Raw genomic sequence first — 23679 nt, forward strand, 5'->3', positions numbered from 1 at the left:
CTCTGCAGGCTCTCTACCTCCCGAAAGTAGGCCACTGGGATGACATCGAAGGAATTCTGGAGTGCATAGAGGAACCTGGGAAGGGACATCATTTTGAACAGCGCGGCCCGACCCAGCGGGGACAGGGGCAGCCTGCACCACCGGGCCGTATCCTCTCGCAATCGCCGAAGCGGACGCAGGAGATTCAGCTCATAGCGAGCCACCGGGTCCAGCGAAACGTATATCCCCAGGTACTTAAAGCCGCTCAGTGATACCTGGATCGGAAGCCGAGGCGGTAGGAGTGGAGGACCACCGGAGATCGGATAGACGCAGGATTTAGACCAATTGATCGTGAGACCCGAATTATTCCCAAAGGAAGTCAGAACGTCAAAGAGGACGTTGAGCGACTGCCGCGGTGAGGTGAGATATAGGAGAATATCGTCCGCATACAGCGAAACCCGATCTTCAAAGCCCGGGGCCCACCGGATCCCTCGAAGCGAGGGCTCCCAGCGGAGCCAAGCCGCGAGTGGCTCCAGGGCGAGAGCGAAGAGCAAAGGGGACAACGGGCATCCCTGCCTCGTGCCCCTGCCGAGGGCAAAGGGCCGAGAGACCCGCCCGTTCACCACCACCTGAGCCATGGGTCCCGTGTACAGAAGCTTCACCCAGCCAATAAATCCTTCTCCAAAGCCAAATTTAGCCAAGACAGCCCAGAGGAATGGCCACTCGATGGTGTCAAAAGCCATCGTGGCATCCAAAGAAACCAGCACGGCCGGTTCGGAGAGGAGCTCCGCCCTGGCAAGGGCGCCATGAAGACGCCGCAAGTTAAGAGCGGTGTTACGATGCGGGATGAATCCGCATTGGTCCGGATGAATCAGATCGCACACGACGCTCAACAGACGATTGGCAAGGACTTTCGCCAGGATCTTAGGCTCCGCATTTAGCAGTGAAATAGGCCGGTAAGAAGTACAGCGATCTCGCGGCTTGTCCTCCTTGGGGATAACGACTATCGTGGCCAAACGCTGATCGGCCGGGAGGGAACCCGCCGCCAGAGACTCACGGAACATGCGACTGAGGAAGGGCGCAAGCTTGTCAGGGCGCAATTTATATAGCTCAATGGGCAGACCGTTGGGACCCATAGCCTTGCCCGAGCGAAGGGAGCGGATCGCGGTCGCTATTTCATCCACCGACAAGGGGGCGTCCAGCCGCTCACGGTCCTCAACGGACAGGCAGGGCAAGGCGATATCCCTCAGTAGAAGGCGAGAGTCGTCCTCATCCCTGTCAGTCACTGGGGAGTACACAGCCCGGAGGTGGTCGGCAAAACATTCCACAATCTCGTCAGGCTCCGTCACACACACACCATCCGCAGCACGCAACTCCGGGACCACACGATTCACTCTCTCCTTCCTGTCCAGCCATGCGATCAACTTTCCCGCCTTGTCCCCGGCATCGTACAGTCGACCCTGCTGCTCCCTATACATAGTTTTGGCCGCATCAGTGACCAGGGACCTATATTCAAACTGTTTCAGGCTGAGGGCATGGAGCCCGTCCGGAGTAACATTCGCCTCCAAGGCCGACTCCAGCCCCAAGATGTCAGTCTCCAGCCTCACCACTGCCTCACTCTTGACCCTCTTAGCCACCACTATCTGGGAAAGGGCGTGTCCGCGGATCACGGTTTTAAAGGCTTCCCACAGGGACATTGCAGAAGACACCGACCCCTCGTTATCCAGGAAGTATTGGTCCATAGCCTTAACCAGGCTGTCACGAGTCGTAGGGTCTCGCAGGTACCATGGGTTAATGGGAGCGATCCGCCCTGCAGACCGCGGCCCGGTGTCAAAAACAAGCCACAGCGGAGAATGGTCGGAGATACCCCGCGCCAGGTGCCTGACCTCTCGAATCCGACCAGTCTGCGCCGCGGGCATAAGGAAGTAGTCTAACCTAGAGAGACTCCCATGCGCCCCGGAGTGAAAGGTGAATTGACATTGGGTCGGATGCATTAATCTCCAACTATCCACCAGGCCGAAGGTCTCCAGCATCCCACCCAGCCATGCCTGGGCAGCGGGGAGGGTCCTTGGTGGGTGACGATCCAGTTCACCCGAAACCACAGAATTAAAGTCCCCGCCCATGAGCAGGAGGCTGTCCGGGAGGTCAAGCAGCATTCGACCCAAGTCAGTGAAGGTGGAGTTCTGGAGGCCCGGGGGGACGTAAACTGAAACCAGGGCAAGGGGCTGCCCCTCCCACCTCCCAATCAAACACACATAGCGCCCTCTGTCATCCGAGACTATCTTAGTGATCTCCACCGGAAGTGAGGTTCGCAGCAGAATGCCCACCCCCCTGGAACCAGTTGTGAAACCAGAATGGGCCACGAGGCGGTATCCCCCCCTGTTCATTGCATGACAAACATTGCCAACCAGATGCGTCTCCTGGAGAAACACCACATCAGGAGTCAAACGACGCAAACATTGCAGTACTACACCCCGCTTGATACGGTCCCCCAACCCATTGACGTTCCATGACATAAGCCTCAACCCGTCCCCCCCCATCCCCCCCAATAGATCAAGGGTCCCCCAGCCTGCAGCACAGTTCCCAAATGTGGACAAAAATCAGTACCTCGCCCTCCAGAGGTAGAATCTTGGTTTTGAAACTGAATTGAAATAAAAAGTTTTTCAGTGTGTAAAAATGATATATTAATGAACTTTGAGGGAAAAAAGACTGTTTATTTGTATCCTATTAACTCTGAATGTTTGATTTCATAGTAAGTTGAGTATTTAAATTCCAAGATCCCTATCCGAGACTTAGCCAGGTTATGTCCTGCTCTGTCTGCTAAATATTTTCACATGCGCTTGTACACTCTGGAGGTAATGGGTATCCTGTTCCTTGGCGTATCCATAGAGAAGCTATACAATGTGATATAAGTTCTTCTCTGACCCAGCCTTGTTCTGTATTTCCTCTGGATTTTAGTTCCCTTGTTGGTGCAGCAAGCTACTTGCCTGCCAAAATTAATAGTGTGGCGTTGGAAAGCATGGCTTAGGGTGTCAATTGGCCCAAGATGTGGTGGTAGAAAATAGCAACAAAAGGCTCTACCACTTCCTGATTCCATTATCTGATTGAAGGTGCACAAAGGAGTTAACATAATGACAGAACAGAAATTCTTACTAGTGATTGTATGCCCCCACATCATAGAGGACTTGCCTCTCCACTCAACGATTGGTTAGATATTCACACCTATTCTCCGTGGGTGAACCTATGTTACTTTCTATTTCCACGGTGAACCCCTCTTGGTAGAAATTGGGTTATTGGTTAACTGGGGTGTGAGCCCTAATGAAGCAGCAACCTCAATCCTAGTTAAGGTAAGGCACAAGCATACTCAAAGTTAGCCTACGCTCATTCTCCTGGTAGCTTGGCACAGTGCAGTCAAGCTTAACTTGGAGGCAACATGTAAAGTATTTGTGAATTACTTCAAACTGTAAAACAATGCAAACACCTTACAAGAAGATTCCCCCACTGGGTTAGAGAAATAGAGCTTAATTCAATAAATGAAACAAGACCAAAATGACAAAAATCCAGTTAGTAGAACTGGAGATATTGAATTTGATAGGTTTTAGAGTAAAAAGCGCCGAAAGGTGTAAAGCACCAACTGTGGATATGTATTTGTGCTGGACCAGGACAAAACCCAGGTTCAGGATGTCTGCGATGGAGCACAGGCCAGCTACAGAGACCCAATTAGGCCTGCTGAACAGGGTACCTTAAATCCTGGGTTGTGGAGCGTTGCATGGATCTGTGTTGATGATGAGCCGCGCAGCCTATGCAATGCATTGGTTCCAAGATGTTGCGTCAACGTCGAGGATCACATAAATGGGGCCTTGCGATACGCAAACCGGAGTCGGGGATGCGGTATGCAGTTGGGTGCGATGCATCGGTTCCGAAGAGCTGCGATGCGGAGTGCGGTGTCGTCATTGAGGCTGCCGTAGACCAGAGATGCAAGGGCCTGTGCCGAGGATGCATCGCACAGTGGCGGTTCAGAAGGCTATGTGGGCTGTGGCGGTGATGCAAGTCTTTGCGACTGGTCCAATCTACACAGTAGCAGATATGAGTCAGTTCTGCACCAAAGTGCGTGGTGCAGCAGAGGAGATGAGCCTGATCCGCTGGTACCACAGAGGCTGGCAAAGCACGTTAAGCCCACTTCCAGGGGTGCTGGGCTGGAGTGGCACCACTTGGCAGGGTAGATTCACAGATGGCAGAGGTCAGGTGCTGATGCAAGGTTGTTGGAATCCTGTTATGTCCCTGAGGTTTCAGATCCGGAGTCCAGCCAATCAGCCCCGGGAATCATGGTCCAGCAGAGTGTCAGTCCTTGTAGCAGCACAGTAGTCCTTCTTCCTGGCAGTGTCCACAGGTCCAGAAGTGTATTGAAGTGGTGGTGCCCGAGGTCCTTCTTTTATACACAGTAGTGCCTTTGAAGTGGGGAGAAGCTTCTAGAGGCATGATTTGAAATGCACAGATGCCCTGCCTTTCTGACCCTGGCCACAGACTAACTACAGGGTCGTATGCAGCTCTTTGTTTGGAGACCGGACCTACCCTATTCAGGTGGAAGTGAGTCTGGGCCCAGCTTCTCCCTCCCATACACATGAAATCTCATTGCGTGTGACTGTCTATGAGGAATACAAAAAGCCCAACTTACAACTACACCCAGTCTTGTCTAAGACACAGGCTGCAGGCATTAAATGGCTAAGGTAAAAAAAATGCCAACTTTCTAAAAGTGGAATTTTCAGATTTGTAATTTAAAACTTTTTAAGTACACTGAATGGCCTTCCTTAATGGTGATTTATATGTATTAAAAAGGAAGGTTTGCACCTGGGAAAAGTTTATTTTGCCATGTCGACATGGCAGGTTAAAACTGCACACACAGGCATGTTTGAAGGGCTACTAAAGTGGGAGGCACAATCAGTGCTGCAGGCCCACTATTAGCATTTAATTTATAGGTCCGGGGCACGTGCAGTGCACTTTACTAGGGACTTATAAGTAAATTAAATATGCCAATGTTATCATGTTTTAAGCAGAGTATACAAACACTTTAGCACTGTTTACGAGTGGTAAAGTGCACAGAGTCCTAAGGCAAGCGAAACAAAGTCAGTAAAAACAGGAGTTTTGAAGGTAAAAAGTAAGGAAGAAACCACGCCAAGGTGTAACACCACCTCTTTTACTTGATCCATAAACTCATTCTGTCTATAACTTGAGCACTTTAATCATGTCCCTCTTGCCTGACTACACAGTTTCACTCTCACTATCTTCTTTGACTCGCTGCTCTCACTGACCTATAGCGGTAAGCTTGGGTCAGCACATGCCCCTCCCACCCCCCATGCACCCTCTTGAAATTTCCAGATGTACATTTGTGTTTGTAAGTGGAGGAAGGCAGGCACACAAGTTCTGGTATACCTGACACATGCTTAGATTTAGTAAAGTCTCTAAGTAGGATGCCTTCATAAATTACTCTAGCCTCATGTTTGACATCTTCCCTCTGTACTAAGCTCCTTTCCCTCATCCATTGCATGCCACACTCAATGTATCAACAATTTACTTGTTTCCTCTTTTACTGCAAATATCTCCCTCATCAGGATCATACTAAATCCTCTTCTCGTGGTCCCTCCACGTCTTGTTACTCTCTTCCATATCCTTTCTCCACTCTGCCAAACTCATTTATTTCCACACTGCTGCTGCTGAGCTCTGCCCCCCCCCCCCCAACACCTTCTGCGCACAATTCGACCACGGATATTTGGATTTTGTTAACTGCATTTTACAGAGACTGCCATCATAGAGGCGTTTGCTTCCTAATTTCTGCTCAACACATTGCCCTGCTCCTCCCTTTACCTCTCAGTATCATTTAATGTGGTTGATTATTCCACTAGGCTACCTACTCTAGTCTTATTGAGCATCCGAGAAATACGCAACTGGTTCTCCATATACTTATTAGACTACTTCTCTGTGCCCCTGTGCTACCTATTCCACAACAGCACCCCATATCGGTTGCCGTCACTCTAACCTCGTCCCGGAGTATGTTACTTTCCCTTTACAGCTACCTCCTTCATCCACATTGTTTCCCCCTTAGAGTTCTCCGTTACCTTCCTTGCTAATGATAATCCGGTCTTTCCCTACTTGAAATGCCTTTGACATTGAATAACACATTTCTGACTGTCTCATAGCTAAATAACACAGCATGGTTATTCACTCGCTTATGCTTACTTCCTCTAGGAATTATTTCTTCTGCTGCCCAATCCTGTTATTTTCCCTACTCCAATCTCCCTTACATGTTTCCTCACTGTCAGTCTTCAAGGAATCGCCGAGTGCAGTTTGACCATAGTGTGAGGCATTCATCATCTCCACTTCTGCCTTTACACCAGGTTCCTATTCTGAAGGCCTACACATTTTCGATTCCACTGGTCATTAGTAGGTTGGGCTAGTGGCAGCCCCCTTTCTGGCACCTGACGTGTAAAGTGTGCCTTTCCACCCCAACTAAATGTTGCAGTTTTGAACCATATATTCTTTCATCAGTTGGTCCCTGTACCACCATTAAATCAGTTTGCTGCCTGCAAACCATAGTGTACCTAGCTGTCCTTAGCACCTACCATCATACTTCTCTCAAAAGCACCACTGTTGCGGTCCCACATCAAAAAATGCAGTATACTAACTTTCACTTCCTTTCCATCCCTTAATGGCCCTATGCCCAAACCAAAATTCAATTCCCTTACACTGGGACATCCTCCCATTTGAATTTGGAACCGAATTGCCACTTCCCATTTTCAAGTCCCTATTTCCCCTCTTCAGAATGATGTCCATGCACAGGTAAACCCACTTATCACCAGCCCCATCTCTTTCTTGACCTCCCTCCCCACATGCCCTGCAATGAGAACAGTAGTCAGTCGTCGGTCTGCTGTATACTTGTGTCCTGCTTCCTTCACAGAAATCTAAAAATCCTCACTTATGTCATTTGGTGATAATATTCGTAGCAGGTGGTTATTGTGGACACCCATTTTAAGGTTTCTTCTAAGGCGTATGCTTAAGAGTCAAGAAGGTGAAATGTAAGTTCTTGGATTTATTCACCAGGATTCAGTGCTCAAACCTCCGATGCTTTCAATAGGTGCTTTTATCCACAGTTGAATCAATGATTGTGGTCTCAAAGTTGAGCTATGCTGTTGTACAGATGGCGATTTCGGAAAGCGTCTTTGGCTTTACATTTGTGTCTGTTGCTCCCTTTTGGCTTGCCCTTAAAATGTCACTCAAGCAGCAAAGGACTGGAGTAGAGCTTGAATTATGAATGTATGAGTGGAGGCATGGTGCTGGTGGTGCTTGGGAGTACTGATGGGATGGAGGTATTGGTGTTATATTTCTTTTCCTCCCTCACGTTTACCTTGACTCCCACATCCTATCGTAGACCTGTTTAAGAACACGTCTCTCAATACGATGAGTCTCTCCTGTATGTATTGTAGCAGATGATGCTACTTCAATATACTTGCTTGCTAGGGGAACCGAGCTTCTGAAGAAAGGTTTGGTCTTAGTAATACGCACATTCATCAAAGGCTGTGGCAAGAATCGATACCTGTTTGGTGACCAAATTCAGTGTTGCATTCAACAGAAGGCCCAAAAGGCCGTCCACATGTCCGTGTTCATCTTCACAAGTTAAAGCTATCAATTATCAGAATCACTGTATTCCACCTTCCGTTTGCAATAATTTTTAGGGCCTTTTGCTTTAAAAAAACAAAAATATATATATATGTAAAATATACTTATGGGGCTCTTAGCCACTCTGCCTCATCCATTGGTCTGTTTTTGTGTCATTCACATTTTTCTTTTGCCCACTACAGCATACAGCATGGTGAAATGGGTCAGCCCACTTCAGCCATTGACTAACTTCACTGAGAATGGCCATATTCTGCGCTTTCACAAAGAGCACAAAAAAGAATTCAGATCTGATATTTATGGAATTCATGTGTTAAATTGATACTTGTTTTTTTTTCTTTCAAGTTGTCACTAATTCATAGCACAAAATAATTGAACTTTAGGTGTAGCACACAAAATCTAGAACAATTTGGTTACTTTTTTATGTCACTGTGAAGGTTTCGACCGCCTAATCCCAACAGTCGTCCTTCTACGACTTCTTTATTACTTCTTGTTCTTTCCTTCCCTATTCCTAGACTCCCACACTTGCTTTATCTCCAAATTTATACCCACCATCCTATTTCTACCACTTTTGCGTTCCCGACTTTCATTTTTCTGATACCTACGCTGCCTCTGTACCTTTTCTTTTGTTGTAATGCCTCATTGTCCTCTGTCTTTCTTTACATTGCTCTTCTCTTTATCTTCCTCTCTCTTCTTTGTAAAGTGAATTTTGCACCATATATAGGAAGTTAACGTTATTCAAACCTTGCTTTTCTTTTTTCTTGTAGGCAGTTACTTTGCCAGCCATTTTATCATGGGAGGAGAGAAGTTTGACTCTACACATCCCGAGGGTTATCTGTTTGGGGAGAACAGTGATCTCAACTTCCTTGGAACCCGACCTGTTGTGGTACAGTGCATCTGTTCACCTGTGATTCTTGTGCAAGTGTGATTGCTTTAAAGTGCGACAACGCTCATCCCTTGAAAATATGTATTCTTTCTCAGAGGCTAGGAAATTGGTGCCGTCCCCTGCACGGCACTTTCTGATCAGCCATGTGGGCTTATTGTCGATATTTTAAATAACACGTGCAAATAAGGGTTGGATTCATTTAGAGTAATTTGAGGGGTCAGAGTTAGGTTTAAGGTGAGGATTAAAGCTGAGGGAAAGAAAGTACAGTAATATATTGCTTTTAAATGGATGTAAATAGTCATTTTTGGTTTTTAAGGACTTCGTTGTAGCAGTTTCGTTGTTGCACAAAGTAATGTTAATTGAAATTGTAGTTGTTAGGGGCTCGTTATAGTTTTTTTTTCTTCACTAGTGTTTCTTGGTTGAGGTATTGTTTGTGATGACACCTTCATGTAGTTCATTCTTTGCACCCTCACGTATAGTCTCTTTTGCCTTCGGATCACGCTTGGGTACGCGTCTTCTCACTATTGTGGAAACCCTGATTTCTAAAAGGGTATCCAGCACTGCTGGACCTAAACAGCAGATATCAAAATTTCCCGCAATGGGAAGAAGTTCTGAGACCAAAAAATCCTCACACTGATTAAACTCCCCTGACTACCTCTGAGATAGTCTGTGTCACTCGCAAAACCCCTGCAACTTCTGCAATAAATTCAAATGGAACACACTTAGATTTTCGATTCAGTTCCACAAATTAAATCTACTCTGCATATCTAGAACATTCTGGAAATCAGAGGTTACACTCTGCTTGTCAAAATATGAGAAAGGGAAGAATGGAGCCGTCAGTGAAACCATCTCTGTCATCAAACACAGTCTGACAAGTCACATGGCTCCTATACAGAACGCATCGCTGTGCTGATCTGTTCTCCCATCCACATTAGTGAAAGGTGTATAGTTCCTATAGGAGGCAGTGCATTCGTCCCTGAAGAATACCTTTGAGTAAAGGACCTCCAAAAAGCTGTGTTATATCAAAATATCGGGTTCTGTTTGGCAAGGTTAGTAGCAGTAGCAAGAAGGGAAAACCTCCAGTCCAGGCCTTACTTTCAGCCCTTCAAATCCTTTCACTGGTGGTTTTGCAATGTTGAGTGCAAGACTCCTTATTTACTCAGACCTTGATTTGATGTGGCTAAGAAGGACTGGTACTTACGTGATTGTTAAGGTTAGGCATGTACTTGATGAATCCATCCCTAAGCTTGAAGCGACTCTGACCAAATCTTGTTTCCCGATTCCCGTGGATCTGCCCTGGGGCCCATTATAGGCTCCCTAGTCGTACCTCCAACCGCCTTTGCCCTTTCCCCGGTCATGGGTCCAACATAGATAAATGTGTTTCTGATTCTAATGGATATGTTCTATATGAAGATGCATCATTCTATGGAAGCTAAAGTGGCTGAGGCCTTCCACTGCCTGAACTTCACAAGTCGACCAAGAGTAGTGTGGTAAAGCTCACCCCTAGGAGCAGAACTCCTGATAGTGGACCTGGGCAGGGGGGAAATCTCGTTGTGCACTAGCAGTGATTTAAAATCTGAATGTTTATTTAAGCTTTCATGAGAAGGACTGTACTTGCCTTAGTAGTGTGTATCCATAATAATGTTCCCAGGCGCTCGGGAGGAGGGTGAGATTACTGGATGACCTGTTGAGCTCGGAGGATAAACTTACAATCACGGTGTCCTAGTATTTTGCCATGGCAGTTCCAAATGCTTCTTTCAGGTACATCTTAATAAGAATTTATTTCAGTATAGCGCTTCCTGCCACAGTTTTCAATTTGTAGCACTGTACGAAGTAGGTGGATTCGTTTTTACCAATCTAAAAACGAGAGGATACGTCTATCCTGAAAGAAAGATTCCAACAGCTGATCTGCTGGCTTCACTGGTTTCTTTTTTCAGCAGATGCATTCATTAACTGAACTTTCATATAAACTGATGCGGTAGGATTAGATGTACGGATTTACTTTTCTCATCCCTGTTATGCAAGCACTGCATTTGTTATTCGGTGCCTGGGAGAGCAGATGAAAGGCGGGAAACCTTTGCAAAGCTGTGTTTGTCAGGTGCTACCATTGTCTGATGGGGATAGGCTTTAATCTCGGTGTGAAGAAGCCGCTGGTGGAATCAACAATACCAATGTCATTTAGTCGAGAGATGAAGAACGTATGGTCCATATAATGAGAAACGTAAAATTATAGGGACTAAAATGCCGCTGGAAAGTAAAGAGTGATCATGAGCGCAATCAGAATAAAATATACATTGATATTGGATCAAAAACGGTTACTTATCAAAAACACAGAATAGTAACATTGAGATACAACGCTATCATCGTTTACTTAACAGTCAGTAGGTCCAAGGGGAAGTGCTTAAAATAATCAACTTTAAAAAATCAGTGCTCTCCAGGGGTCCCAGTGAGCACGGCTTTCCAGGTCGGCTAGCAGCAGAGGAATGAACAGCTGAGGACAGGCGCTTGAGTTAACACCTGGGTCCAGTGTGTGACGCTGCGGCTGCTGTAGGGAGGTCTGTAGGTCTAGGCCCTCGGGCTGGTAGGTGAGTTAGCGTCACTGCCCTGTCAAAGCTCGCACGGTGCTGTATTAAAGTCACTGTATGCAGATGCCTTACGGCACTGGCCTAAAAAGATACCTTGCTACTATGGGAAATAAAACAGCCATTTTCTTAAGCTACCAATTCTGAAAAATGTTTTTCTGGCAGCACAAAAAAACGTTTACCCAGCAAAACTTTACCCAGTAACTTGAAAAACTTTCTGTGACCCTTTCACGTTTTGTCACGTGAACAAGGCGATTCTCCAGACTCCATTGTCCTTTCTGCCTGTGGTGCCTCTTTTCCTTTCTAGAGCTTGTGTTAGCCAATACCTTTTTTATTTTTGTTTAATAATTTTTTATTACGTTTTCAGAAAAAGAGAAACATATAATAGTTAAATGAACGCAATATGAATAAAATACAACAATTAATATAAAGAGAAAATATGAGCAAATTATTCAAAACCGTAGAAGATAAATAAAAGTGAGAAAAGATAGAAAAAAGATGAGGGAAGAAAGAGATATAGAGGAGAAGAAGAAAAGAAAGGCAGAGAGAAAAAAAGGAACAAAGAGAGTTAGAAATTAGGAGAAAGTAGGAAATTAGGATGCAGGTTCATGTGTAGAAAGATAAGAAGTAAAAGGTAGCCAAAGTAGGTCAGATTTAATTTTCTGAGGAGGAGTAAGAGAAGAAACAGTAGCAATTCTGTGTTCGTCACAAATATAGTTCCACTAAGTTAATATTGATAATTTAGAGTTATCTTTCCAACTGGACAAAATCACTTTAAATGCTATAGCAATAAATAAATCAAACAAAGTAATATGATTAGGAACATCAAAATCAGGTGAGGAGGAACCTAGAAAAACATTTTGTATTGTTAATGGAATATTACATTGAAATATTGTCATACATTTAGACCAAATAGATTGCCAGAACTTTAATATATTCGAACAATCGTACAGTTGATGAATTAAAGTCCCAGTAGATTCAGAACAAGACCAACAGAGGGATGAGGAAGTAGGAGAAAACTTGGATATATAAACAGGGGTAATAACAGCTCTACTATAAATAAAGTTAAGGGATTGAGTAATACGTGTGGCAATAAAAGTTTTAAATAACTTGAGCCATAATTTGTCCCAAGAAGAAATAGTGAGTGACAAAGATAAGTCAATTTCCCAGAGTAATTCGACAAGGGATTGAGGTAGTTCAGTAACAGGTGATAACAACATCTTGTAAATAAAGGCAGCCTTAGGCCTATGCGCCTGAGAAACACTATATAACGGTGAGGGTGAAGTGATTAAGGGAGAAGCTAAAGGGAAATTATTGGAAGATAAATAAGACTGCAAAGCTTTTGATATTAAAAGATATTCATTAAAAAAATAAATCAGGTAAATGATATTGTAATTGTAATTCATGGAAGGGAATAACAGAATTATGTTGGATTAATTGATAAATAAAAATAATTCTCTTCTCCTTCCAGTGTTTGTAATAAAATGATTTACGTTTATATTTGATAAATTTGTTATACCAAATAGTGGAAGACAAAAAACATTGATATCAATCTAGACCATCAGAAAAAATATTATATAATAATTGTCTGGAGTATTTTAAAATAGGATTATCTGATATGAAGGTGCAATTAGACATATATATTATATCTTGAAAAGAAAAATCTTTTAATAGGAAACGCTCATAACAATCCAACGAGGGATAGGGATATCTGAAAAATCATAAGTTAAGGCAAAACATTGACTAATTAAAAATACAGAATGATAAGATTTAAAATCTGGAAAACGTACACCCCCTTCTGTTTTGGGACGTTTGAGTTTCATAAGAGCAATTCGGGGGTGTTTGTTATTCCATAAAAACGTTGTCCAAATCGAATTAATCTGTGAAAAATATGAAGCAGGAATTCAAAAAGGTAACATATATAATGTATAAAGGACATGGGGCACTATCAACATTTTAATCGTATCTAATCTACCCCACCATGACAAATGAAGGGGAGAGCAAGAAAGAAGGAGTGATTGTATTTTGGTAAGCAGGACATTAAACGTATAGCTAATGGTGGTAGCTAAGGTAGAAGAAAACCAAATACCAAGGTATTTAATTTTTGTGGGACACCAGGTACAATTAGTATTATTAAACATATATTGATAACAAAGAGTTCAAGGGTAAGACTTCTGTCTTAGAAAAGTTCAACTTCTATCCAGAAATACTGGAATATAGCTGAACTTTATCCAAAAAGGAAGGGAGGGAGGTATTAAGGTCAGACATATAAACCAGAATATCATCAGCATATGCTGACAATTTGGTTTCTATAGAATGATGTGAAAAGCCAGAAATACTTGAATTAATTCGAATACGCTCAAGGAAAGGTTCAAGGCACAAAACAAATAAGGGTGAGAGGGGACAACCTTGGCGTGTGCCTCTATATAACGGAAAAGATTTAGAAAAATGGTTTTTAACATAAATACTAGCACGAGGGAAAGAACATAGCAATTTAACATAAGAAATAAAATTTGGACCAAAACCAAACCATTTGAGTGTATTGAACATAAATTGCCAGTTTATGCGATCGAAAGCCTTTTCGGCATCTAAGGACATTGCTGCAAGTGGGGATTCATACTTTCTCCAGAAGGAGATAACATTAGCAAACATGCGAGCATTGTCCGAAGCCAATCTGCCCTTAACAAAACCAACTTGATCTGTCTTAACTAATAGTGGAATGATACTCTCAAGGCGAGTGGCGAGGATTTTAGCAAATATCTTAGTCATAATTGATTATTGAAATGGGGCGATAGTTTTTACAGAGGGAATGATCCTTATCAGGTTTGGGAATAAGGACAATTAAAGCCTCCATAAAAGAGCTAGATGCTTTGGAGTCAACAATGAATGAGTTAAAAAGGGCCAGAAGTTTGGGAGCAAAAATAGAGGGAAAAGTGGAAAAAAATCAACAGAAAGACCATCAGGACCTGGTGCTTTCGATTTTTTTTTTTTTTTTTTTTTTTTTTTTAAGGATTTAATGGCTTCCGTTATCTCCTGAAGAGAAATCTCTCTTTCTAGTAATTCAAATTTATAAGGAAGCGGAGGTGGTTTAGGGAGGCCCGAAAAAAAAGGTGTGTAAATTTTGAGCAGAGGAATTTGTATCATCAGAATATAATGATTGATAATAATCATGAAATGCAGTAGCAATATCTTCATCAGAGGACGCTAAATTATTGGTAGATTCATTTAAAATAGGACCTATATTTTTACGTTCAGCTTTAATTTTTAAGTAATTGGCCAACATCTTGCCAGCTTTATTTTGAACCCCGTGATATTTAGATTTAATTTTAAGAAAAACATTGCATGCATCAATTGTGGCGAGCTTGTTAAGAGCAGATTTGGCCTTAATCAATTCATGAAGAACAGAGGAAGATCTAGAAGTAAAGTAATTATGTTCCAGCAGTTTAAGTTGAAGTAAAGTTGCATACTTGGCTTTAGCGGTTTTCTTCTTTTTTGCAGAGTATGAAATAGCAAAGGCACGGAAGGAAGCCTTAAAGGCATCCCAGTTGTTAGTAATGGAGGTGTCCAAAGGGTTGTTAATAGTAAAAAACTCGCTAATAAAGGTAGTAGCTTCAGTAACAAAAGCAGTGTCTGCCAACAAAAAATTATTAAGTTTCCAACGACCAAATTTTGGAGAACTCAGGGAAAGATCCAAAGCAGAAAAAACGGGGGCATGGTCAGAAATCAAAATAGATCCAAACTCAGAGGATTGAATAGATGGGAGTAGGGGTTTACTAATCAAAATATAGTCAATCCTAGAACGAGTATGGTGAACATTAGAAAAAAAAGTAAACTCAAGGGTATCAGGGTTACAGGTCTTCCAAACATTGTATAATGAATGAGAGGCAATGGCAGATTGAAATGATTTATGAGTTTTATCAGGATTAAATTTACATTTCAGATTGTCTATCTGAAAAGGGGTCTAACCATTGATTAAAGTCCCCAGCAACAATAATATTTGGGCCATCAATAGAGGATAGTAAGCTCGTAATACTATTCCAAAAGTCTGGGTCTGGTTTAACAGGGCCGTAAATATTCAATAAAACAAGTTCTTTATTTTGTATAACAACCTTAGCCATTACCCAGCGTCCATCACTATCACCTTGCGTAGATAAAATTTGTACATGGATCGATTTATGAAACAGTATAGCTACACCGCCTTTCCGATTAGAGGCTGGAGAATAAACAACTTGACCCACCCATTGCCTTTTCAATTTAAGGGATTCTACATCATTACAATGCGTTTCTTGAATAAATGAAACATGATGATTCAATTTAGACAAATGAGAGAGTACCTTTTGTCTTTTGACGGGGTTTCTAAGACCACGAACATTCCACGTGACAACTTTACACAAAATGGAGGAAAGGGAGGGTAAGACATGAATAGAGATTATACACTTCAGGAGATCAACTGGAAGCAAAGAAACACCACTTATTAGATGAATACAAAAAACAAAATGTACAACAGTAAGTAACATTAATAGGCACAAGCGTCAAGCAACATAATAAAGAAGGATATGCACAAAAAAAATATAATGAAAGACTTTTATATAGACAAAAAATTGATAATGAAAATGCACCGTAAAAAAAAAGTAGAAAGACAATAGGATGATAGAGGAAGAGAGAAAGAAAGTAAAGCGAGAAAAACAGAAAAATGAGGAAAGTAAGCAGTTCAAGGGAAAGAATCCAGATCTGAAGGAAAACAAGCAACACGACGAAATGGGCATGGTGACTACAAAAGCAAAGACAGCGGTACGAGTGAATAAATAATGATAAGCCTCAGAAATAAGTAAATTAGCAACAGTAATAGGAAATCGAGAGTGGAGGGAAAAAAGTGGAGTAAAATAGAAAAAAAAATAGTTGAAAGGAAGAACAAGTCGGAGAAAGAAGGTAAAGGTATAATTATAGGAGCAACAACAACCAATTAACTAGTAAAACTAAGCAAGATTAAAACATTAGTTTTCCATATTTCGAGGAGAGATATTATTGAGAAAGAGTTTCAGTTTAGCAGGATCATCAAAAGAACGTGACCTTCCTTCATGAGTAACTTTGCAAAGACATGGGTGGGGAATACCATATTGAATGTTCAAGTGTCTCATCTGGGGACGGAGAGCCAAAAATTCCTTACGGGGTGCATTCGTTGCATTTGAAACATCTTGTGAGATAAAAATATTATGACCTGACCATGTGAGGCGTTGTTTGAATGTAACTGCCTTCAAGACCTGCATCAATTCAGTAAAATCTAAGAAAAGCATGATGATACCACGTGGTTTGTTAGTTAGGTTGAAGACGACCCAAACGATGCGCCCGTTGTATGTTAAGAGGTGATGGAGTTTGAAGATCTAAGAGTTCCGGCAGGAATTTTTTCAGAAAGGATAACATATCTGGACCTTCAATATTTTACGGCAGGCCATAAAGGCAGAGATTGTTCCTTCGATTACGATTTTCCAAGTCTTCGTGTGTAGCTTAAGATTATGAATTTCTTGCTCCAACATAGGAATTTTAGTAGAGATATCTTGGAGGTCCCCAACACGTTGTTCAAGATCCACAACCTTGCCCTCCATGATTATCCAGCGGTCTTCAATTTGTTTAAACTTTTTGTTATTGGTGACCATAAAGGGCTGAAGACCACGTACCTCCTCTAAAATAGAGTCCAAAACAGGATTTTGTGAGGTATGAATGGGAGAAACTGGATCATTTTTATGTCTCTTTGGTTTAGCGCCAGAAGAGGATGATCTAGAGGAGGTGTGAAGGTCATTCGCCATCTTGAATTATGGAAGAGAACGATGGGTAGTATTTAGGAGCGGACGAATGTGACCCATACACCACAGGAGAAGAAGGCAGGAATAGTGACCATCCAAAAATAAGTAAAAGTGTTGGATGTTTAAAAAAAAAAAGCACTGTAGTATAATAATTTTAGAGATACAAAAATGGAAGGTACGCATTCAGCGCATAACAGCAAGGAGTTCTTCCTCATGCATGTTCCAACATAACTGCCTCAACTTGGGAGAAGTAAGCTGCTATTGAAAGGCTGCAACCATAGCAAGCAACTACATGAGGGAACCATTAAAAAAATGGAAAAACCTTCTCTGTGTTTTTATTTATTTATGTCCCCTCTTAATGAGATTCATAGAGAAGAGCAAGGAGCAGCATTTAATAAAAAAAAAAAAAAAATTAACAAAAACCTTCTCTGATACTTATTTTTCTCTCTAAATAGAGAGGATAAAATAAGAGTAATAGGAGCAGCATTCATTTTATGGGTATTGGCTCATCTTGTATCACATACCGGCAACGTGATAAGAAATTCGGCATTGCTGACTCAAGTAAATGAAACGCGAGCGCCACAACTCAAAATGGCGGATGCCCACGTTTCCGTGAGAGTAACAGCACCGCAGCAACCTCCAGGCGTCACGCTGCACTTTCAGTCAAAAGCAAGCGGCTACTGGACGTACCGGAGGATAAGGAATTCGGGGCCACCATCCGCGCCCAAAAAACTCCACAGTTTGAGGCGAATAATATCCAAAAGGATCCGCATCCCAGCGGAGCTCACACGCCGTCCGCCATCTCGCTGCAGCGTCCAAGCCACGCCCCCTAGCCAATACGTTTTGATTTTACTAAAAATTCTGTTTGTAATATACTTACTCTTCCATTGGCCTGTTATCATTCACGCTTTTCCTCCGCCCGCTTCCGCCTACAGCATGGGGGAGTGATTCAGCCCGCTTCTACCATTGGCTGACTCTTCTGGAAGTGATGGCGTTCTGCTCTTTCACTAGGAGCCCATCCATACGCTCAATTGTTTCTTTAATTGCCAGGCACTGCTATGGCAATGTGCTTTATGAGACCAAGAAATATTTTTGCTTGTAGCCAATGTGTTTTTTTGTGTTTGGATTGATGAGGGCCAGCAACTTCACCAACGAAGTTTTAAAGAACCATGACAAAAAGCATTGACAAAACCAAAAAGCTGCAGGCCAATTCAGATTTGTTGGCTTTACCAGTACTTGTTGTTGTTGTGTACTGGATTATTTATATATTTGTAAAATCTTTTTTTATTAATATGTTGTCAGTGAAAAAGTGCAATGCATGAAAACAGTCTGATACTTTTAAGCACAAAGCACATATGTTCGTTCTCCATATTATAAACTGTACGGCCACTGAAGACCCCACTGCATATCAGGACATATAGGCACATTAAGTGCCCTTTCTCCCCTTTTCATTCACAGTTTCTCCCATCAAACAAAACCCCAAACTTCATTTAGCTATCTTCGGTCCTCTTGCCATAAAGAGGCTTATCCCATGTTTCAAAAGTCTCTCCATGGACCCCCATACCGTCTCAGGTTTCCGAAGACAGTCCGTGCCTTGTAATAAACAGATTGTTCTGCCAGCATGCACCAGTCCATGTGAGCGGTCCACTGGTCCACCCCAGAACTTCTCAGCTGTCCCACAATCTAATCATGTCCCTCCTAGCCACCATTAGCACTATGTTGCACATGAGTAGGGTGTACCTAGGCAGTATGTTGTCTCCCCTGTATACCCAATACAGCCAGTGATGTGCCAAGTGGCATGTCCTCCTCCACTAGTCTGCGGCTCACCCCAGTCCAGAAAGGATGAAAGCGGGGACAGCCCCATAAGGTATGACGTAGTGTGCCACTCTTGCCACAACCTCTCAGGCACTACTTGTTGGCTGTCCTAAGCATACACTAGAGTCTAGTCCTTCTGAAGTATGCTCAAAGCAAAATTCTAATTTGCACCAATCAAAACCTTGCCCTTATTGCAAATTCTTTAAGATGTTCAAAGGCTTCTTCCCAAATGTCATCTTCCAGTACCCCCAAATCTCGTTCCCATTTCTCCTTCAGTTTGTCCGGGGAGGGGGCTGGATAGCACTCACAAGTGTTCTGTAGATCTCTGATATTGCATGTCTGTGCAGGGGAGCTGCCAATGCCCTATACTCCAGGGAAATTCTACCTCTAGAACCCACAGCTTACCTCATACTTTGCCAGGGCATGCTTCACCTGTGCGTACCTATATCACTGGCACTCTGCCAATTGCTATTGTTTCTGCGATTCTTCAAAAGGGAGATGTCCCTGCGTGTCGATATGTCTCCCAGTTTAGATATAGCCAACATGTCCCATTGTCTTTTCAACTCTTTTAAGTCTTCTAGACTATTTGTATCCCACAGAGAGGTTTCCTGGTTAACTTTCCCCTCTCAAAACAGCATCTGCTTAGCTTGTTTCTATATCCAATCCACGGTGTATGTTGGGGACTGGACTTGGGCTGAACAGGCATTGCCATACTGTTTAGATGGGTACACTGGTTTACTCTCAGTGCCGGCTCCTGCTGGTCCGCGAAAGCCCAGGAATTCACCACCAGAAATTGCACTGCCCAGTCATACAATTTTAGTTTGGGAAGAGCTATTCCTCCATTGTAGGATTTCCCAGTCAGGGTCTCCAGCGATATTCTCATTGAACCTCCATTCTCCTGGATTTTAGGGGCTTAGGGGCCAAAGTCCAAGAAACCACCAGCAGTTCGGTTTTACCAGCCCTGCTGTATCCATGTGCAGAGTTGCTGGTCGCGTTAGTATCCCTGAGCGCTACGCGGTAGAGTCAATAAAGAAGTACCTGCAGAAAGAACAGCTGCTAGTGGGGACTGGGGAACCAGTCCAGCAGAACTCACAAAGTGGGCTTGGCGTCTGAGGGTCTCTGTAGCATGAAGACCCAGTCGGTTTACGTAGACCAGGGCTGGGGGGCTCTGGTGCAAAGGTGTGTTGTCCAGTGGGCCGCTGGAGTCAGAGGCTCTCACCTGGTTTTGTTGACCTGGTGAGGGGGGGAACAAGACTGCAGGGCCACTCTTGATGAAGACCTTTGAGAGCCTGACGTCCTTTGTCGGCAAGTCAGTGTTGACTCTGGTGGTGTCTGGGCTGGACACTCAACAAGTGTTGGTGTTTGCAAGGCATCCAGTACCCTGTGCATTCATGCAGGGAGGCTGCGGAAAGGCTCAGCGTCTCGAGACTTGGGGAAGCAATGGGGCTGACTTCCTGCTGCGTTGCTCCCTTGGTGGACCTAGTGGTCAGCAAAATGGTGAACTAGGCAGATGCGGTCTTTGCACGCAGATGCAGGGAAATGGCCCCTTCACCTCAGTGGAGATGCTGCTTGGTTGGCAAAGTACTGGACAGTCCTTCAAGTGTTTGAGGAGGCTGTTCAGCGGCAGGACGAGTCGTTTCTTGCAATTGTCGGGAGAGCAGCAGCCAGGCATATAGTTTGGCATCAATTTCGGTGCTGGTCCACAGTTCTTTGTCCTTCTTCTGTTCCCAGGTAGACTAATCTGAGTTCCCGGTGTCAGGGGCCATCTAAATACGGAAGTTAGGGGCGTCAAGTGGAGTGTAAGGTAGTAGCCAATTGGGGGTTACCCTGCCCCCTATATGCCCACTCTCCTGGGGAGAGTGGACATAAACCTGACCCAGAGTTCCTACCTTCATCAAAAACAAGAAGGAGAAACCCTTCTTAGTGTCCACTTGGTAGTGCGACTCGCCTACTGACTAGCTAATTTTCCTGCCTGTTCTGGTGCCAAATGGACCCCAGGGCAGGGGATGGCATTCTCCAGTTCTGGAGGAAGCCAAGGTCACATATCAGAGGCGACCGAGGCTTTAAAGCCTCTGGCCTTGGTATGCTAATTCACTAACCATCCTGCTAGAGGTGGTGTAATCACCTTCCTTTGGAGCAGGCATTGTTATTGACCTGAGAACATTGGCTCTCCTGAGCAGGGATCAGAAACTCGTCTGTGGTTGCATGCTGGAAGAGTCCAGTCAGCCAGCACGCTAAGACTGGTAGGTTTTAGGAGGTACCTCTAAGGTGGCCTCTGGATGCATGTCATAATAAATCCAACACTGGAATCAGTGTGGATTTATTAAGAAAAATAATTTGATACCAAACACCATAACTTCCAGTGCAGCCATCATGTAGTTGGGTCACTCGTGGTGACCAGCACATGGTCTTGAATTGGCTGCCTGAACACTTGCAACAATCATCAATGGACCTAGGCATCACAGGCATAAGCGGTCCATGCAGATATACCCTCACATATAATCTAATGCTCCTTGCCTTAGGGCTGTAAGGCCTCCCGTAGGGGTGACTTGCATACAGCATATACAGTGTCTTTAGGCATGGGACACAAGGAGCGGGCCATGTTGTGTATTAAAAATGGTTTGCACCATTTCGCGCAACCTGCAATGGCAGTCTGCATCCAATTTGTGTGTATGTCCCTTAGGGTGTCATAATACATGCTGCTGCCCTTAGGGACCTTCTTTAGTACCCATGCCCTAGGTGCCAGAGGTACCATTTACCAGTGATTTACACAAGTGCTAAAATCCATGCCAATTGGGTTACAATTGAACATTTTACATGCCTGAAGTGAAAGAGCACTGGGGACCTGGTTGGCTGTGGCCCAGTGCACTTTCAGTCAACAAGCATCAGTATTAGGGCAGAAAGTCGGGGGTGACATGTCAAAAAGGGAACTTTCCTATAGGGACTGTGTATTGTACTGCAGTGCACAATGTGGCAAATAAAGCCATGATGGGAGGACTGCTTCCATCCATAGCCTGGGGTGCCGTACTGGGGGCCTTGAACTAGACCCTGGCTGCCAGTGGACGCAAGTCCAAGAAAATGAGGGAAGGGCACAGAATCATACCATGTGACCAAAAAAAAGAGGCATGGAAACAGTTTTGAGTTTGGGCACTTTTGCTGATTTCCATTTTATTAACACTACCTTTCTTCACATTTCTATAGTTTCCATATGCAGCTCCCCCACCGCAGGAGCCAGTGAAAACCCTGAGAAGCCTCATCAACATACGCAAGGACACTCTTCGTCTAGTGAAGTAAGTTACCCCCTCTATCCTGCCTTTACTGTCCTGTACCATCCCTTGTACAGTGTCTGTGTTTTTTTACATCCTTCTTCTGTGAGATCACATTGCTGGCCTTTTCTGGTAAGCATTCAAATATGTAAGTGTGTCAGTGATCGATGAATCTAAAGAGATATGTGGTGTCTCCTCATTTAATTAGCAGGTCATGAGTGCGATAGATCAACAGAGCTGTTCAAGGCCTCAGTTCTTTTATTATTCTTTCACTGAATGATTAAGGTTCGTTGACATACATTACATATGGATATTTGTAGTGTTAATAAACTGCATTAGTAAAGAGGTATGCTTTTTCTCAAGCTTGTTTTTATTGAGTTTTGCAAAAGAGTTGTCATAGCAAATGGCAATACATATAGTCGTTCATCCCGTATGCAGCTGTTGTAATGCTATTTCCGTGTACGTAGTAGTTATGGGTCACATTGCCTTCAAGGAGTTATATACGCATTAACAGTACATTGCGGGCAAAAAATTCTTCTTAACTAACCCCCCCCATGTCCCTCTAACCCTCCCCCTCCCAAAACCCAGCCCTTTTGCCACGGAGTCATTCGTAAATTCACTTACGGTGAGCGTATAGGGGAGCCTGGGAATTAACCCCCAACTGTGTGTGAACCAAACACAAAAAGAAAAAGAAAGCAAATAAATAAAAAAAATTAGCTGGGCTTGTGTAACCCATGCTAAGTACCACTCCTGAGTCGGGAGCCAACTGTGTATGATTAGTCGCTCTGTTGCTGATGCCCACGAGTACTGATTTGCTCTTTGCTGCTTATTTTGCACAAGCTTAGCTTTTTAAACTTGTTATTTTAGCCTGTTGGGACTGTATTTACTTTTTAAACATAATTCTACCCTTACCTTGTTGAGGAGGCTGGACATCGGTTCCTGAAGCTTCGCGCTAACGAACCGCCATTTTGGGTGACTCAGGGTGAGCAGTCTAGGCTTGCCCTGCTCCCACACCTGATTTCCCGCTAGTACTGTTATTGCACAAATTAAGGGGCTGGCGCGAGCGCGCCGAAGGTGCGCCTAAGGCAAGCCCGTCTGCGCCCGTCCGCGTCCCTGGAGCGTCCAGCGCCAGCCTCGCTGCTCGTTATAGACTCGGGGAACTGGGTACTCGGAGGTCCTATAGCCGTATGGAACTATTAGCGCTTGATACTGCTAGGTGCAACGGGGGAGATCAATGGGCAGTCCTGCATAGTATGGTAAGGAAGTGCCCTACGTGTCATTTTTGCTTCCACTCTAAGCAGACAGCCCCTGCTCCTCGATCTGAGAGGACATACAGGTTTCGGGCTGCGCTTATTAATGTTCGTTCAATGGTTAAGCAAGCTCTTGACGTTCACAAACTTCTTTCTGACGAATATTTGGATATGTTATTTGTAACTGAATCCTGGCTTAATGAGTCCTGTGCCCCCGTGATTGAGTTGGCCATCCCTCCGGGTTATAAAATTGCTAGAGTAGACCGTACAAATGGAAGAGGGGGTGGGATTGCAGTAGTGCTCAGAGACACCTGGGTTTTCTCTAGTGAGGCCTCAGTTGGGTTAGTGGATGGGGAGGCTCTTGACTTTACCATTGTTATGTCACCACATTATATGCTGGACGGCACTCTGGTATATCGTCCCCCTAGCCCT

The 23679-nt window shown here is 43.9% G+C and overlaps 1 protein-coding gene across 4 annotated transcripts in view; it reads left to right on the plus strand.

Annotated features, from left to right (window-relative positions):
• RNF157 (ring finger protein 157) overlaps positions 1 to 23679 on the plus strand; it is a 534437-nt gene that overhangs the window by 118568 nt on the left and 392190 nt on the right. For all 4 annotated transcript variants that reach the window (XM_085616934.1, XM_085616937.1, XM_085616935.1 and 1 more), the window contains exons 2-3: positions 8415 to 8533; positions 21933 to 22021. In XM_085616934.1, coding sequence (XP_085473060.1) covers positions 8415 to 8533; positions 21933 to 22021 — 208 coding nt within the window. The remainder of the gene's footprint in view (positions 1 to 8414; positions 8534 to 21932; positions 22022 to 23679) is intronic.

The sequence above is a fragment of the Triturus cristatus genome, chromosome 7 (assembly GCF_964204655.1).
Source record: "Triturus cristatus chromosome 7, aTriCri1.1, whole genome shotgun sequence".
In the NCBI taxonomy this organism is placed as follows: domain Eukaryota; kingdom Metazoa; phylum Chordata; class Amphibia; order Caudata; family Salamandridae; genus Triturus; species Triturus cristatus.